General features: G+C 46.8%; 1 protein-coding gene across 1 annotated transcript in view; it reads right to left on the bottom strand.

The window, feature by feature from the left end:
- Window positions 1–295: 295 nt before the first annotated feature.
- Window positions 296–18,198, bottom strand: part of RPGRIP1L (RPGRIP1 like) — a 78,991-nt gene continuing 61,088 nt past the window's right edge. The window contains exons 23-26 of the mRNA XM_054711004.1: window positions 9,122–9,305; window positions 6,664–6,748; window positions 3,499–3,632; window positions 296–1,247 (exon numbers count right to left, since the gene is read on the bottom strand). Of these exons, the coding sequence (XP_054566979.1) occupies window positions 1,135–1,247; window positions 3,499–3,632; window positions 6,664–6,748; window positions 9,122–9,305 (516 nt within the window). The 3' untranslated portion in view covers window positions 296–1,134. The remainder of the gene's footprint in view (window positions 1,248–3,498; window positions 3,633–6,663; window positions 6,749–9,121; window positions 9,306–18,198) is intronic.

Genomic DNA, 18,198 nt, shown 5'->3' with positions numbered 1-18,198 from the left:
AGGCCCGCTTCCCCACCTCCCAGCATTGTGCAGGTCCGATGGACGCTGAGACGTGACTGCGAGCTACCCTTGCAGGGCTGGCTGAGCATACCATCCGGGGCCATGCTTTCTAATCATTTCTCTCTGTGTCACGAGCTAAGTTTTCAAAGTGTAAATTGCATATATATCCATCTCTACCTCCTCTCTACATACTCACGTTCCTGGATCGCATTACCAAAATCCCAATCGCAACAGTACAGATCGGAAGGACTGTCATTTTTAGGCGAGAAAAACAAACTTGCAGTAACTTAATAAGTTGGTGCCAAGTCTTGTTCTTTATATTTAATTGATAGGAACTACAGGCATCAAAGGAAGTGCACACTGAGCTTTAATGTGCGTGAAATGGGTATTAGCATTTTAAAGAGGAGGATTAACACATTAATCCAAGTAATTTTCATATATTGCTTCTAATAAAATCTTCACAGTATAAAACTCTTAATGAGGCCAATCATGGGCATTCCACTTAGTGGGACGATTAGGGATAACATGAAAGTACTTCTTTTTCATAGGTTTTCTGAGATTTATGCTTTTTGCTTACTAAAAAAAATGGGACTTGCATTTCAGTTCTTCATAAGGAAATGTTGAAAATGCAAACAGTCTTTCTTATACTATCATGTGGGTCTGGATTATTGAGAAGGTGCTGCCCCTTGGGGAGATCTGAAGTCCTGAGAGATGGCAGGCATGGGAAGGAGGGATAGAAACATAAACAAATGGTCCGGCCGGCGTGGCTCAGTGGTTGAGCATTGACCTATGAACCAGGAGGTCATGGTTTGATTCCCAGTCTGGGCACATGCCCAGGTTGCTAGCTTGATTCTCAGTGTGGGGTGTGCAAGAGGCAGCCAATACATGATTCTCTCTCAACATTGATGTTTTTTTCTCTCTCCCTCTCCCTTCATCTCTGAAATAAATAAATATATTTGAAAAAGAAACAAATGAAAGAGTATACAAAACTTGAACCCTTCACCCCAGCCTCCCGCCTCCCAGCCTCCCGTGAATGAGAGATGACAGGCAGAGAGCAATTACAGACAGCTCAGCTCCGAGCTCTGAGTGAGAGCATCCACTCTGGACGAGGAGGTGTCTCCGGGGCAGTTTCTCTCAGGCCTCCCGGCCCGCGCCGTCCAGCTCGCGGACAGACCGCAGGGCCTGGAGCGCTTCCACCGTCACCCTGAGCTGGCCGATTCTCCCACCATCCGCTCGGGCGTCCCACACTAGGGAGAAAAGAGCAGACAGACGTTAATATCACCCCACAGATGTCCTTCAGGTGGGGCGGCTGGAACCGTGGTTGAAAGGACAGAGATGCCTCTGTGAAAGTCCAAATTCACTGGCATCTCAGAAAGCTAACGCTTACAGCTGCCACGAGTGCAGGGTGTTACACGACTGACACATTTCAGATGCACTGAAAGGAATGAGCCCATCATGTGTGCCTAGCGGACAGGCTGTGGGATAATGACTCCAAAAGAGTCAGAATTTCCAAGCCAGTGAAACAAAAGTCTAAAAGGGGTCAAGCGACAACAAAGGATCTGTTCTAACCACTGTACGGAAGTTACACGATTGTAACTTGGGTTGGCTAGTTATTATAACATTCCGTTATAATGGAGTGGATGTGAAATTAGAAAAAGTGAAAATGGCAGACTCAGGAATATTAAGGTCTGTGGACTGAGGGGCCATGAGCTGATGCCATGGGCCTCGCTGGGAGGGGCTGCGGCTCTCAGTGTTGTACCAAGGGTAGATGCTGGGCAAAGCACCGGCCTCCTCGGAGCTCAGGCGGGGCCAGGTGGGATGCTGAGCGGGCACCGGGGCGCCGCCCCTCTGTGCACACTGATGCTTGTAGTGACTCCAGGCTGGAACCCTGAACTTTGCAAGCTTGATAGCACCTGTGTCTATGTAGTTTCCTATTTCTATTCCATGTGTTTTTACTTGAACTTTATAGTGTGTGTGTTTCATTCCAAGGAAATCTGTAAGAAAACCTTCACACAGAACTTGGTGCACAGAGACTCGGGTGGAGAAGGGGCAGGCAGGGGACTGCAGGGCACCAGGGGGCCTGCTCGTGCCCCTGAGGGCTCTCTCTTTGGGCCTCTTGCCTCCGGGCTGGCACAGAACACATTAGAATCCCAAGCTGACTTTCCCAGAGCACGTCCGCAGTCGCTGTCTGCGCCAGGCCCGTGTGGTCACTTGTGGCCTTGCAGAATGAGGACACGGCTGCTAAGCAGAACCGACTGGAAGAAAGATCCAGAATAGGAAGCACATGTAATTTGGTTATTTCTGTCAGGCTCTCTGGCTGCTGGGCGTCTTTATCGGGTGGTTTAGGCTAATATTTTAATCCTCTCATCTTGCTCTTCTGTGGCTGCCAAAAAGTCGTGACCCACTGCCTTGTAGTTAGATGTCTGGTTTATCAGAATTTCCAGAGCAGGCTGCTAATGTGGTTATTTTGTCTACTTTGCTCATTAAGTGGCTTGTCCCTGCCCTGCGAGCACCTGCCACAGCTCCAGGACATCCAGCCGCAGGTGGCCGTGGGGAGCGGGGGTGCCAGCACAGGCCTGGCTCGTAGGTGCTCAGTGAAGAGCTCGCTTAGTGCATGAACAGAGGAGTAAACGGACACGTGCATTTCCCCCGAGATGGCCCTGCTCACTTAACGTGTGAGACGAGGACTCGGCCTCAGTTCTCCATGTACTGTGGACGGCCCCGGCCACATTCCCCCAGCATGTTCAGATGCCATGCAAGGACAGGTGGACATGAAGCCTGCTGGGACTCGCACCTGCGGAGGTAAAGCCCAGCAGGTCACATCTGCTCAGGACTCTCTGTCCCGCCTGAGTCCTGCATGCTAACCATTCAGTCTTTCACTGAAACGGCCCGGCCGGCGTGGCTCAGTGGTTGAGTGTCGACCTATGAACCCGGAGGTCATGGTTTGATTCCAGGTCAGGGCACGTGCCCGGGTTGTGGGCTTGATCCCCAGTGGGGGGCGTGCAGGAAGCAGCCGATTCATGATTCTCTCTCATCATTGATGTTTCCATCTCTCTCTCCCTCTCCTTTCCTTTCTGAAATCAATAAAACAATATAAAAACAAACAAACAAAAAAACAAAAGGCTAAAACGATCACTCAGAGTCACACGCCATGGAGGAAACAAGCCTGACAGCACGAGGCCTCCATAGACACCGTGAAGAGCATCCAGTGGCCACATGTGTCACACGCCCCCCAACGGGGACCAACGGAATAATCCCCCGGGAAACACAGCTGGTTATTTTTAAATTTCCGCTGAGTCCAAAGGAGGCAGGGGGAGGGTGGAGGGCGGGAGGGCGACCGAGGGAGGACGGGAAGGCGAGGCTGCCAGTCCAGCACAGCCTCGGCCTGAGCCGCACAGGATCCAGCTAGCCTGCGACTCGCTGTCCTCGCAGCCGGCGGAAGGGAGGTTTTAGTGCAGCCGCTGCGGCTGTGCGAGCTGAGCAGCACTCCACCCTTACCGTCGATATTTTGCTCGACGAGGTCCCTCCCTTCCCGAAGCAGGTTAGCGAGGTCGACGTGGGCGATGCCGATGTCCTCACACTCCAGGTCCTGCTCCTCCTCGGGAGGGTCACTGACCACAGTGAAGCGGATGCTGGGAAGGAGAGACAGACAGTGGCTGCCCAGGGAGAAAAACCACCAGGAAACAGAACTCCCGGAGGGCTGTCTCTCTATGGACGACATCTCCAAGTTTGCAAGTAAAACAGGGTATTGTATGAAGTTAGACAAGCTGGTATGTGAACTCCTAGCACTATCACAGCACACCCGCCTGCACAAGGCCAGCAATCCCCTCCCCACACTCTGATGGACAGACCTTCGTCTCTAGGACCGGAAGACCCTGAGCTCCCTGTGACACACAATCTGACCTTTTATTTTTAACATTTTATTACATTTATTTTTCCCATCAGGTTATATCCCCTCTATGTATCTGATCCTATTTTGATACATCTAGTTTCTTAAAAAAATTTATTAAATTATTGGGGGACACTGGTCAACACAAACACACAGGTTTCAGGTGCGGGTTCTAGGTGACAAGAGCTGTCCCTTGCTCTGTGTGCCCGCCCCCCGGAGCCGGGTCTTCTCCCGTCACCTCACATCAGGCCTGGCACAGCCACTTCCCAGGCCAACAGGACCAAGGGAAGACAGACCGGGGCGAGGGCAGCACTGCCAACAGGGACGCAGGGTTTGCTGTGGAAATGCACACTTTGGAGAGGAGACGCTCCTAGCCTTGAACCCCATGTGAGTCTATAAAACGCAGGGGCTGCTCCCTGAAGCTGGTGAGGTGAAGGCTGGGCTCTGCCCGGCAGCACGGTGGGGTGTTGGTCTTAACTTACGACCAGAGCACCACGTGTTGCTTCACTGTTAGACACATAATTGTGGGGTTCTGATGGGACTGATTTGAATTAGTGACATGTGTTGAGGCCAAACACACTTGGACGAACCAAAGGACAGGAATTCACAGCTAAGGACTCTTCTGATATGTCTTGGCACCCCAGCGTAAACCACGGTGCTGTAAACTACCACTTAACCATTCCAAGCGTATCCAGTCCGAACCTGAAGTGAAACAAGAAACTGGTTTCTTCGGTTCTCAGATAAACATCTAAGCCTCTGACAAACTGGGTCTTAAAAATAATCAAATCCTTTCCCAAACCAGGTAAACATGACAAGAGTTTAAACTAACTTGCTGAAAATAAGTCTTCACCATTCCACTCGGCCACTGCGCCCATGCTTTGCGAGCATTAGGCTTTGGCTAGAAGAGAGCAATCCCTCACGCTCACACGGTAACAGGGCGCAGAGCCTGCTGTGCTGCAGGTGGAGAAGAGGAGTATTTTCTCCGACACATAAAATACCGGGATAAGATGGCGTGGTTAAGGGCACCCTTTCTGGGTTCAAATTTCTGCCTTCCTGCTTATTAGCTGTGTGACCTTGGACAAGTCCTAAACCTCTGACTCGGCTTCCTTATCTGTACAATGCGGACACCTGAATGCGACCTCCCAGGGCTCCTGTGAGGATCAGAGGAGATGGCACACGTGAGCAGTGCTGGGACGCACAGCTTACCACTGTCAATCTTACCACTGGATCTGCTTAGCTTCTCATGTTCACAGGAGAGAGAAAGAGGCTTGTTTCATCTGAAAACAGAGACTCCCCAATTCTACAGTGAGTGTGTCATTCCATCTGAAGAGGAATGACGATGAAAAGAAATTGTCCTGCCCTAGTTGGTTTGGCTCAGTGGATAGAGCGTCGGTCTGCGGACTGATTCCATTCTGGTCAAGGGCACTTGCCTGTATTGCGGGCTGGATTCCCATGCAGGAGGCAGCTGATCAATGATCCTCTCTCATCACTGATGTTTCTCTCTCTCTCTCTCTCTCTCTCTCTCTCTCTCTCTCTCTCTCCCCTTCCTCTCTGAAATCAATAAAAGAAAAGAAATTGTCTTGCAATACATACGCTTGAAGAGTAGAGATTAAAACTGATATCTGATGCACGTTTTACCCCCACAAGACTTACAGAATAGAGGCCACACATTCCGAGTGATAAGGGTGAGAGCTATCTTTACAGAGCGTCTCAGATCAAAGGGAACGACTCCATCACTTTACAGATGCAGACGACCACTGCCCCTGAGCGTGGGGGACCCTTAGACAGAAACAAAGCAAACTTCTAAATGCCAGGAAAAGGGCTAGAAACAAAACATTGCAGTGTTTCTGGCTTTTAATTTTATAGAGAGTAGAATGAGATGTCAAACACACAGTTAAACTATAAAGTCAAATAAAAAAGGGAGGAAGGGCCCTAGTCAGTGTGGCTCAATGATTAGAGTGTTGGCCCACGCACCAAAGGGTCTTGGGTTTGATTCCCAGTCAAGGGCAAGTACCTGGGTTGCAGGTTCGATCCCAGGCCCTAGTCAGGGTGCATGCTAGAGGCAACCAATCCATGAGTCTCTCTCACATTGATGTTTCTCTCTCTCTTCTTCCCCCTCCCTCTCTCTCTCTAATAATCAATGGAAAATACATTCTCAGGTGAGGATTAATCAAAAACAACAAAAAAGTGTATAATTTCTCTATTGAACCAGAATTGAAAAATGTTCTGTTCAAATTTGCCCCAATGCATTAAAAACCACGAAGCAATGAATTATTAACCGTGATAGCAAGATAAGAATTAGTCGGAAAGGCTGATGAACTGTTAAAACAATAATATTGCTATCATTACTGATTGCAACCAACACTTACTGCGTGCTTAACTACCTGTCAGGCGCTAGTCTCTCCACTGTACGTACATTATCTCCATTTCACAGCTGAAGGAAATGAGGCACAGGGTGGTTAAGTCACGTGCCCAAGGTCACACAGCTGCCCAAGGTCACACGGATGGAACAAGAAGTTATACTCAAGCCCCTGGCTGCAGAGGGCACCTGCTCGCCGGCACCGCGCGGCTCCTGACAGGACACCGCAGCGGCCATGGGCGCCGCACCTGCACTGTGCAGGCTTGGTCCTCGAAGCGCCACAGGCAGGGCGCTTTCCAGGGTGAAAGAGACCCAGAGAGACATGCTCTCTGTCCTCACCCCGTGCCTTCCGCACCCCACTGTGCTCCGGAGTCCCTCTCTGCACCCACCAGAGCCCTCAGAATGCGTCCTGTACCTCCTGTTAGGCATCTCTTGTTCGCGTAGGATGGCTTTTAAGATGTCTCTCTTCGCTTGGTTGTTTTCTTTATCCACGTAGATCACTACAAAAAAACAAAAAAACCAACAAAAAACAAAACGTCCACACAGGACGTCACTCGGAAACTCGCCACATCAGTTCCACCCTGTGCTGTGTGAAAGCCCGTTTCCCGAGACGGGGGCCAGGTTGCCTGCCGGTGCGCCTGGGAAACGCAGCAGCTCTGGAAGCCAGAGTCACACCGGATGGCACCTCCCGCAGGTCCCTGTGCGGCTGTCAATTCCCGGTCAGGGCAGTGCCGGGGCTGTGGGCTCGATGCCCAGTGGAGGGCGTGCAGGAGGCAGCCAATCAATGATTCTCTCTCATCATTGATCTTTCTCCCTCCCCCTTCCTCTCTAAAATCAATGAAAAAGATATTTTGAAAAGGTCAAAATTTCACAAATTCGAAGGCATCCTTTAAAAAGAAATGCTGGCAATTATGAAAAATATCAGAACTCCTACAAGTTAAGCTGTTTGCCTTTCATTTTCATCAGAAGCCACATCTGTTTAGGACTGGCTAGACTTGGACATACACATACTGAAAGCATATGCCTCAAAATGATACACCCCCGCAGTCCACACACTTGGGTGGGTTTTGAATGCTCTGCCATCAAAAGCAACCCTCCTTCTGCAGGTAGGAGAGGTCCCTATAGCCTCCCTCAGTGTCACATGGCAGAAGTAAGAGATGCAGATGGCGTAATGACCTTGAATCTCAACCATCACTGTGTGAAAGAGGTATCACTCCCAATCCTTTCTTCGCCAACTTTCTCCTCCTGTTAGCAACAAAATCTGAAGCTCTGCATCCTTTTCATGTTCTGAATTAACCTTAATGTCCCACAAGGTAGACTGTTCAATGCTCAGAGATCGGGGACCTTGACGACCTGTACAAGTCTCATAATAACTTTGGACGCTTCCATTCATCTTTTCCCCCACTGTAATTCCCTGGAAGAAAAATTTCTCAACATTTCCAAGGCCAATGCCATCCGATTGTTTTGTTCTTGCTCCCTTGGTCTAGCAATGTTTTCTCAGTGTCAGTAGCCCAAAGAAGATAGATTTGTGTGTGTGGGTGAAACTGCTACTAACCCCTCTCAAAAAAGACTGAATGAGGCTATGGATAATCCTGGGATCACCAGTCCAGTCTTCTCACTTCATGTACCGATGCTGGCCTCAGCGCACAACTCCCTTTTGAGTGCATTCTAGCCACAATGCAGGCAACATCGCTGCGAGGTTCCGTTCGCTGCTGCACCGTGTGTGTTCCAACAGGGGACAGCAGTGTTACTTTAGGCTCATGGCAGCTTGGCGTGACGTTTTTGTGCCTCTCCAATTATACACCATCACGCTATTTTAAAAACATCTTCAAGTTGGCTGACTGAAGGATTTACAAGTTGCCTATTGGGTCTGTACTGGTTCAGCAGACTTACCTGTCAACTAGCAGATAGATAAAGCCCTAAATTAAGAGAAAACATGCCTGCTTCTAAAAATGGAAGTGTGGGCTACACGATGAAAGGTCATGTAAGAACGTATGTCACTTGATTAAAATCCTGAACATCTAGACACTGGGAGCGACAAATACACTGGGAGAGAGATACACATATATTGTAAAAACATAGTATGTGATCACATTAATCAGAAAGGTTGAAGAAATTAGGCCACTGAATCATTCAAATCCATATGATTAAAAAACTACTACATTGAAATATAGTATTTTTCTACAGAATTCAATTTTAGACCTAGTTGGCATTTTTTAAATGATACTATGAGATAGCAGAAACATCTAGAAACATTGTTTTCCCACTGCTTTCATTTTAACTTTAGTATTACTTCAACATTTTCTTCAATTCTACTGAAACTTTTTTATCCTTATGCTACAGATTTGTCTTTAAAATTTTTCTTTTAATCCTCACCCGAGGATCCCTTTGAGAAATGAAGGAAGAGAGGGGGAGAGATACATCAATTGGTTGCCTCCCGTACACGCCCTGATTGGGGATCGAATCCGCAATCTGGGTCTGTGCCCTGAGCTGGAACCAAACCCGCAACCTTTTAGTGTAGGGCAGTGGTCGGCAAACTCATCAGTCAACAGAGCCAAATGTCAACAGTACAACGACTGAAATTTCTTTTGAGAGCCAAATTTTTTAAACTTAAACTTCTTCTAACGCCACTTCTTCAAAATAGACTCGCCCAGGCCATGGTATTTTGTGGAAGAGCCACACTCAAGGGGCCGAAGAGCCGCATGTGGCTCGCGAGCCGCGGTTTGCCGACCACTGGTGTAGGGGACGATGCTCCAACCAACCAAGCTGCCCGGCAGGGCAATAGACGGGACTTTCATGAATTCACTCTGACAAGCCCTCTGGGATTTTTATGAAGAGTGGCTCCCGCCCCGCGATCCCCGGGCCACACCTACCGTGGCTGTAGTTGTAGTGGACCCAGTGGCCTCGCTTGGGCTTGGGGAGTGACACAGGGGTCTCCTCGGCAGGGAGGCTGCAGAGCCGGAACTCCACGAAGAGCCGCTGGATGGTGTCATCCGCAGTCACTTGAGAGTCACTGAGGCTCAGAGCGATGATCTCGATCCGAATCTTTTCTGATGTCTGTTTAAGGAGGGAGAGAGAGAAAAACAAAGAAACAAATAAAACAAATGCGTCAAAACCCTTTACTCTCCTTTACTATCAATTTTAAATAAAACATGAAGGCCGATGGGTGCCTTTTTGGAAGGCACTGTGCGCTGGTATTTAGTTACACATGATAGATTATTCACGACAGAGAGCGACGCAGTGAGATTCTGGTGCCCCGGGGTTGGACGGGAACAGTGTCCCAGCAGCAGCCCGATTCACATTTGCGGCTATAAATACCCCGCCAGGCGTCTATAGTGGGGGTGGGGGGGTGGGAGACGGGGATGGTGAGATCTTCATCTCTGATTGCTTTCCGAATGACAAGCATCACTGGCCTTGTTTCAAACTCCGTAATGAAGTGCATGTTTATCACTGCTTAGTTAACCTGCAGGACCTGGGGAAGTTTGGGCTGTTCAGAGATCAAAGCCTGTTGAATACTTTATAGCTATTATGCTAATATGTGCAGCTCTATGAGTCCATATTAACTAGAGTGGAGCCTACCGCTCACTCTCTTACAGATTCTGCTGAACATATTTCACTCAATAAGTAGCTTTCAAACAAAGGAACATTTTTATCCAGTTTAACACATTTTCTCACAATTTATTGTATACCATTTTTGCAGAATTAACAAGTAAAATATGTATTTGTTTGATAGTGTAATTTGCACATTGATTCTTATTTAATAGATTTTGGTGCCACAGCCTTTATTATGGGAGTCACACGAGTTTCCCTGAGTAATGATTTAGAACAAATAATAGACTAGGACTTAAAAATGAGATCATGCCAAGATAATGCCTCAGTCAAATGTTTGTCGTTATAGTTTTACATTTGTTCCAGATTTCCCTTGACTAAATTCAAAGGCATGCTACCGTAAATGATAGAACTTCAGATTGTAATTAGAAACTCCTGAAGATAAGACCTGTTTATGGGACCAACATTTAGAAATTCATTGTTAAATATGTCAGTGGGTAAATTTACCATTGTGATGACTTAGATATTTCAAAGCATAAAATATAATTAATCAAACTGAAACGCTATTGTAAAAATATCCTCATAAAGAACAATTCCCATTGCTGCCCAACCCCCTTGATATTTGATGAAGTAATTTTACCCCCTTCTTTCAAAGGACATTTTCTTTTATTATGTATTCTAAGGCACTTTAACTAAAAACCCAAATCTGAATATTTCACTAAGGTTATTTTATTATTCAGTAGATTCATGGAAATTGTACCAGGATGACAGAGAGAGTTCCACACCGTTCTGTCCCCGCTAATGCAGGGACAAGGCTGCAGCTGGCAATATCACCAGGATTAGCACAGGGTGATGAAATATTTAAAGGGAAATTTTTTCTAAAACCTAATAAATCAAATGACTGCCCAATGTCATTAGAGTGATGGTCTTTGACTTGAATATGCTTTTCATATTCAAATCTGGGGAGAGGGAGAGGAATGCCTGGGAAGGCTGCTCCGTTCCCACTAACAGCCGCGCCGCCCATTCAGGGGCATGAGAAATGAAGGTGGCTCTATTGTCTCATCTCACCCCAGGGCAGCCTTCTCTGCTTGCTGGAGACGAACATGGCAAAGAACCTATTTTAAACGATGGTATTTTCTCCTTAAAATGTATCAGACGGTCAAAATACCGCACACGAACACATTTTACAATTCTGGTTAAGCCTTTTACATAACTTGTAATGGGACCAACTTAGAATTGTTATAATAACATGTCTTATAAAACCCTCCTGCCTCTGCACAAAAGAATTAAAAACAAAACCCAGCCATAACAAAAGCGAAAGAGGTACACATGGTCATTTCTACACTGTGAAGATAGGAATCTGAAACTGTTCATCACAGAACCCACTGAAGACAAATGAACTTTAATAGCAGAGGAGTCACATTTACATAAGTGCTTATTTTGTTAATAATGTATCAACTGTGCAATCTCCATATGAAAACTAGCTGTATTATAAGAATGAGTTAAGGCGAAACACAAAAATAATTCCAAGTGAGAGTTGATACTTGGATCACAAACAAACAAACAAACAAACAAACAAAGCAAGAAACCCCCATATTATTCAAAGGGATAAAAGAGCTCACAAGTTCTTTATGTGATGCCAATCTTCTTTCGGGTCCTGTTTTTTTGTTGTTATTCCCCCTCCCCTTGCCAGCCTGATCACTTCGATCAGATGTCCTTCCTAACTCTAATGCTACTGACAGGAGTTATTAGTTGCCATTTCTTTGTTCCTTTGATGCTACACAAATCAACTTAAAATAAGTCCAAAATGGGTAAGTTCCAAATACTAGCTAATAAAGATGGAATATGCAAATTTACCATCACTTCGTGACAAAGATGGCAGCGCCCACAGCCAATAAGAAGGGAATATGCAAATTGATGTGACAAAGATGGTGGTGGCCGGGCCGGGACGCTTGCGATGACGCAGGCGTTCTGCCCCGCCCCGGCTGCTCCGGGCCTCTGGGTAGCGTGCGAAGGCGGAAGGCGGCAGCCAGAGCGAAGGTCCTGGGTGCCGGCAGCCAGGGGAAGGAAGGCCTATTCTTGCATGAATCTTCGTGCGTTGGGCCTCTAGTAGTATATATCTAGGGAAGCATGTTCTGAGTGAAGAATTTTTCAAATATAATTTTTGGCCAACGGGGCTAGCCAACTTATTTTTCAACATTGGAACAATTCTGGTCATATCCTGCCGCTGTGAACCAAAAGTGCAAGTGGATTATAGATGATATTTTGAAGAGCAAGAAACACGCCAGCAGCATAACAGACAACTCCAACTTAGAGTCAGAAATGAGCTCTCTCCTCACCTCTCCTCTCCGTCTCATTCACCCTCTATTTCCTGTCTCAGGTGAGCTCACCATCCACCTGGTCCCTGCAACCAGAAGGCCCTGGAGCCATTCCTGCCACCTCCATTTCCCACACCCTCCACATCCTCTAGCTCACCCATTCCTGTCCTTTTTACTTCCGAAGTATCTCAGTGGTCATTGAATTATCAAAAGCTTAAGATATTTGAAATATTGTGTCAGCTATTGTGGATATAAAGACAAAAGATGCAATTTCTTTTCTCAGTTTTATCTCTAGATAAACTTCTTTAGGTTCTCATCTGATCTGAGGGAGGAGCTAATCCAGCAGCTTCCAGTATTAGAAAGCTGAAATCTGATAGAACAAGGAGAAAAGACAGACAGTGTCGACAAGATGAGCAGCTGAGAACTATAAGCAGATAGGTGGGCAGCGAGACTGTGAGCTCAATGACACGGGGTGGACCTGCTCTACACGGTGTCACTGGTGTGGCCTGCAGTGTACACTCAGTGAATGGGCGGACCCGCTCAGGCTGCGAGCGAGGCGAGGCACTCCTGCTCCTAATCCCCTGCCCACAGCCTCAACTATTCTCTAAAAACCAATCAGACTCACCTTCTGCTTGAAAACCTTCCTATTACCTACATTCTAGCCCTTCCCAGACTTGTGTGCTGCTTACAGTGCTCGCTTTTGCCCTGAAATCTTCTCCATCAGACGAGGTTCCACTTCCCCGAGGCCCCGGACCGCAGGTGCTCCCTGAGAGACTGCTGACCTCCGAGAGCCGGCTGCTCCTCCGGGGCCCTCCCCGCACTTCCGGTCACCACGGAATCGTTCACACACCTGCCTCTCTATATACTGTGAGCTCTCGGAGGCTGGGACCATCTTACTCATCTGCTGTTCAACATCCTCCTGGGATCTGGCACATAGTAGGCTCTCAATAAATACTTAAAGGGATAGAGTGAAGAAAGGCTGAGTATATTCTACATATTTAAAGTGTCTTTTATATATTGCCAGAAATTCGTGAAGCTGCGGGTATTAGTGAGTGATTATTAACTGCTGCAAAATAAGCAGACGTCTTGCATTTCTAGATCATAACCGAATAAAAGTATCTCAAAGGCAGGTCAATACGGTAAAATCTAGGTGGTAGGGTACTATTATTTCAACTTTTCTGTATGTTTGAATTTTTTCATAATAAAAAAATGAAAAAACAACATTCCAGTAGCAGAAATGGAAGGGGGAACAATATACCGACTCGAATGACAGTGACTGAGCAGAGCCTTCTCAGACAGACGCGCAGTAACACCGGCTCAGGTACGAGGGCCACACGCCAGGTCAGAGCTCGACGGGGCGCTCGCACCTTCCGATACCGAGGGTGCGGGCTCCAGGCTTTTCCCGTTTGGTGCCGTTCCTGTGTGTGCGATGCCTGCGACCCGGTAATGAGGCCACCTCGGGGGTCTCTGTGTTGCTCACCAGCCGTTAGCCCTAGTTAGCAGGATGTCAACATCAGCACGTGAGAACAGCGTTTCGGAATTCGGGGCGTGATAAGCAGCAGCCATCGAAGTCGCTCAAATAAGAACTGTATGCGACGTGCTCAGAGTTGTCTGTGTAGATGGACTCCACGCTACGTGACTGAATGATCGAGAAACGTGATGACAGCTGGTATTACTCGCAGGGAAGAGTTGTGGTTCTCACGATGCTGGCTCAGGGCCCCCGCTGCTTCCTGCCGGATGCTACTCACATCTCAGGCGTCTTTTCCCGTAGGGTTCGCGTGGGCGTTTAGAGGCGTGCTCAGACTTTCCATGTTGTACTTAGGGGATCGTGCTGAAGTCTTCCTGTCGTGTCCCCCAGCACAGCAGCCATGGAGGCTGGGTGGGTAGGGCTTTAAGAACTCAACGGGACAGCCCTTAGACACGGGCGCTTAGCGGAGAGCGGCCCAGACAAAGGGCTTGCAGTCCGTTTCCGTCAGTTAGATTTAGGCTCACTATGGTGAGACTTCATGGGAGGGTTATTTCATTCTAAATTTCTATGATGAGTATTTCTTTAACTGTTTACATTACGAAGTATAGAAGTAATGTGGCACATTCAAGTACTCAGCAGCTTAAACAGATGTTACCCTTTTGCCGCAGCTGATTACAACCTTTTTGTTGCTATTGTTGGAGAATAAATATTTCTGATACAGGTCAAGTCCTCACCTCCCAATTCCTTTCCTCTCCCTTCCTCATTCCCCCACAGCTAACCCCTAGCCCGACACTGGTGTGTATCATTCCCCAACATGCTTTTATGTTTCCCACTGCATATGTGTATAGACATAGGCAATATATAGTATTGCTTTGTTTCTAGATTTTATATTAGTAGTACCATCCTCTATTCATCATTCTGCAATTTTGTTTTTCCCCCTCAATACCATATTTTTGAGATTTATGCATGTTTATAATTAAAATCTAACTCATATAACTTTTGTATAGAGTTCCATTTATATTGCATATATGGTCTATAGCCCATTTATTTCTCTACTGAGGAGCGATTAAGTCACCATTTTTTGCTATTACAAACAAGGTTGCATTGAATGCCCTTTTATGTTTTCTTGTGTATGTGAGTGATGCTCTAGAAGAACTGCTGGGTGATAGATATAAGATTCAGTTTTATAGGATTAGCAAATCACTTCCCAAGTGGTTGCATGAATTTATACGGTACTACTTTTATCACCTTAAAATGGTTTATGTACTACGTGTGTGCGCCAATAAGCAGCACACAGCCTACCCACAGGAGCTGCAGTGTCAGAGCCACAGAGACAAATGGAAATGGAAGGGGGTGCTCGACGTCCTGCCACAGCGAAATGGTGCCGCCTGCTTCTAGCTGAGGACTGGAATAGCACGTTGCTTTCTACGCTTCACCACCACGGTGGTTCTAAGTCAAGCTCAAAACAGCTGGTCCAAACCCCCTCCCCGAGGCACTGGCAGAGCTGTGCACACGGGAGGGAGACACGTGATGAATGCAAGTCTTTACTTCAGGAAGGGGCGGGGAGGGGGGCGGAGTCACTGCAGAGACTCGAAGGCCCCTGGACGTCACTCTAGGCTGCGGAGCTTCCTCCTATTAGGAATCAGGTCCACTCTTCAGACAAGTTTTGCTAGAAAAGTCTTTGTTTTTCCTCAAAATAATAGCTCTTTGGGAGAAATAAGAGTAAACAAAAATGCCAACTGTCGAGGTAATAATGTTTTTACAAACAAAACAAAACAAACCCAGTTTTCATCAGTGGCAGGAACCTACCTTTTCTCGTGTGTTCCCTTAAAAGATACTAAATAAATAAACACCGAAACACCAGTGACGGAGATGGAAATGGTGCTGGGTGAAGAGGGCTTGTTTTGGGGGACAGAGTGATTGTCTCCTTACACCCTGCAAGTGACTGCGTCTACAGTGGGCAGCAGGTTACAGAAGCTCTTACCACCCGTCCTAAAGCAATGGCAGGGATGTGTGCCCGTCCTCACGCACCTGAGGGATACCGCACGTGTCCAGCCCTGACTGCTCGCTGCGGCGGTGCCCTGTGCAGGAAGGAGGGCATTTAAAGCCCGCCCCCGTTTCAGGTGAGTGTGCGGGGCTGCCCGCTCCCGCTGTCACTGAGCTCAGGTGCCGCAGTGCAGCGGTGCTCGGTTTTGGCTGCACACAGTGCCACTTGGGGAGCTTTAAACAAAATTCTGACTCAACTGATCTAGTGGAGATGGGGCCCTGGCATTTAAAGATGCTCCCTAACCCGGCTGGCGTGGCTCAGTGGTTGAGCGTTGACCTATGAACCAGGAGGTCACGGTTCGATTCCCCGTCAGGGCACAGGCCCGGGTTGCGGGCTCGATCCGCAGTGTGGGGCGTGCAGGAGGCAGCCAGTCGATGATTCTCTCTCCTCATTGATGTTTCTCTCTCCCCCATCTCCCTTCCTCTCTGAAATCAATGAAGACAAATTTAAGAAAAGAAAATAAAGATGCCCCCTAGGTCATTCTCATGTGCAGCCACCATGGGCAGCACTGCTGTTCCCTCGAGGTGTGCTTCCCAGACCTCACTGTCACCCACAGTGGCCTGACAGGGGAGGGAACACAGACTTTTGGCCCCAGGCTCACAGGCTCTCATTCATTAGTTCAAGGGCAGAGCCCAAGAAGTGGCAGCTCCCACAAATTCTCAGGTGATATCTGTCAAATGTTACCTATAAATAACATTTTAACCAGAAATGTTTATATTTGCACAAATGAATAGAAACCTAAGGGTCCATCAAACGGGCCTCATTTAAATAACTGGTAGAGCTATGCGATGGAGTATTATGTGTGTGTTAAAAGGATTAGCGTATATTACTATGGAGAGAAATCCATGGGGTTCATTAAAGATAACAAAGTTGCAAAACATTAAAAAATGTATTTTTTAAAAATATAAATTTTTATGGATTTCAGAGAGGAAGGGAGAGATAGAATCATCACTGATGAGAGAATCATTGACTGGCTGCCTCCTGCATGCCCCACACTGGGGTTCGAGCCTGCAACCCGGGCATGTGCCCTAATCCGGAATCCAACTGTGACTTCCTGGTTCACAGGTCAATGCTCAATGACTGAGACACAACGGCTGGGCAATAAAAAATAGTTTTGAAAGTAATTACTACCAGGAAGGTAACTGGACACTTCATTTACTTAAACTATATTTTGAAACCTACTCTATCTAGCATAAGACATGTAGCACATAGGAGGGGGCTTATTCTACCCACTGATGCAATATCATAATTGATTCTGAAGAGACTGAGTAATTTTTAATACATGAATTCTCCAAGCGTGTGATGGTGTGCATTCTGCTTTCAAAGCTTTACAACACACTTTGCTGACCATCCTTGCTGCAGTCACCTGGAAATGCCAGCTCGGATTGTTCGGAGAACCTGCTGTCTGGGGAGGGGGGATTGCAACTTAGTCCCACTGAACGTGGCAGCTTTAATAAAACCACTCTAGTAGCAGCGGAGAGAGAGCAATCTGTAAACACACCACACAGAAGAGCTTGCTGGCTTCAGCCGCGATCGCCCATCCGCACCTGTGGGCACCCTGTACGAGCCTGAGCCGATGGCAGCACATTTAGCTGTGAGAATGGGAAGCTGCCTGGCTTAAATGTAAAACCGGAAGTCATGTGAAAGAAGGAGCGTTAATTTCTTTTCAAATGCCATGACAGATGCAAAGTTTCAGTTTTGATACCTACTGTACTAGTATTGTGAGGATCTAAAGCAAGGCTTTTAATCAATGTATTATACATCAAATTGATCCTGTTAACTTCTGGTTATTCAAATTAATAAAATATTGATGGAGAAATGTCCAAAGTTTCACACTGCTCAGACATCCTGCCAACCCCCAATTAATGATCATGCCTCGAAGCCTTTTAGTAGCAGCGGCGGCCGTGAGGCTGACGGGACCTGACAGGCCAGCACGGCCCAATTACACTGGTATCTGTGCCACTTTGATGTCCTGGAAATGACGAGAGATGGGGGCAAACTGGGTGGTACATTATGCTAATGACGTGATTTAATCCAGCACTAAACTTTATGCAGCCTGTTAAAAATGATGCTCACATTAATTACGCCACGTTGGAAAGGAAAGGAGGGGACAGGCATTTCATTCTGACAAAGTGAAGCTCATAAATGTTGTAAATGAAATGAAACAAAATGAAGTAATCTATGATTAATTATACATAACAGACATGAAGAAAGAGGAAGAAGCAAGTAATGTCTCTAAGTCCTGGAAAATCTGTTAGATTCTTTAAAGGATCAACATTTCTAAGAAATAACTATGAGCTGTCAGATTCTGTAACATGAAAAAAAACACACCTTGAATGATCTTAAATTGCTTACACAGGGTAGTAGATAATTCAAGTTCATAGTTTAATTAGCATGGATGCTATTTGTCTAGAACGCTACCTCTAGTCTCAATGTTGTGATATTATCAGGGTACAGGCAATTAAAAAAAATCTATAAAGTGGGGAAAACCACAGAGCTGGGCTATCTAATTACTCCTAACCAGTCTTGTGCCTCTAGTCTATTCTTTACATTACTGATAGCAGAATC

Source organism: Eptesicus fuscus, chromosome 21 (genome assembly GCF_027574615.1).
Source record: "Eptesicus fuscus isolate TK198812 chromosome 21, DD_ASM_mEF_20220401, whole genome shotgun sequence".
In the NCBI taxonomy this organism is placed as follows: domain Eukaryota; kingdom Metazoa; phylum Chordata; class Mammalia; order Chiroptera; family Vespertilionidae; genus Eptesicus; species Eptesicus fuscus.
This window is presented reverse-complemented; position numbering and strand designations above follow the sequence as displayed.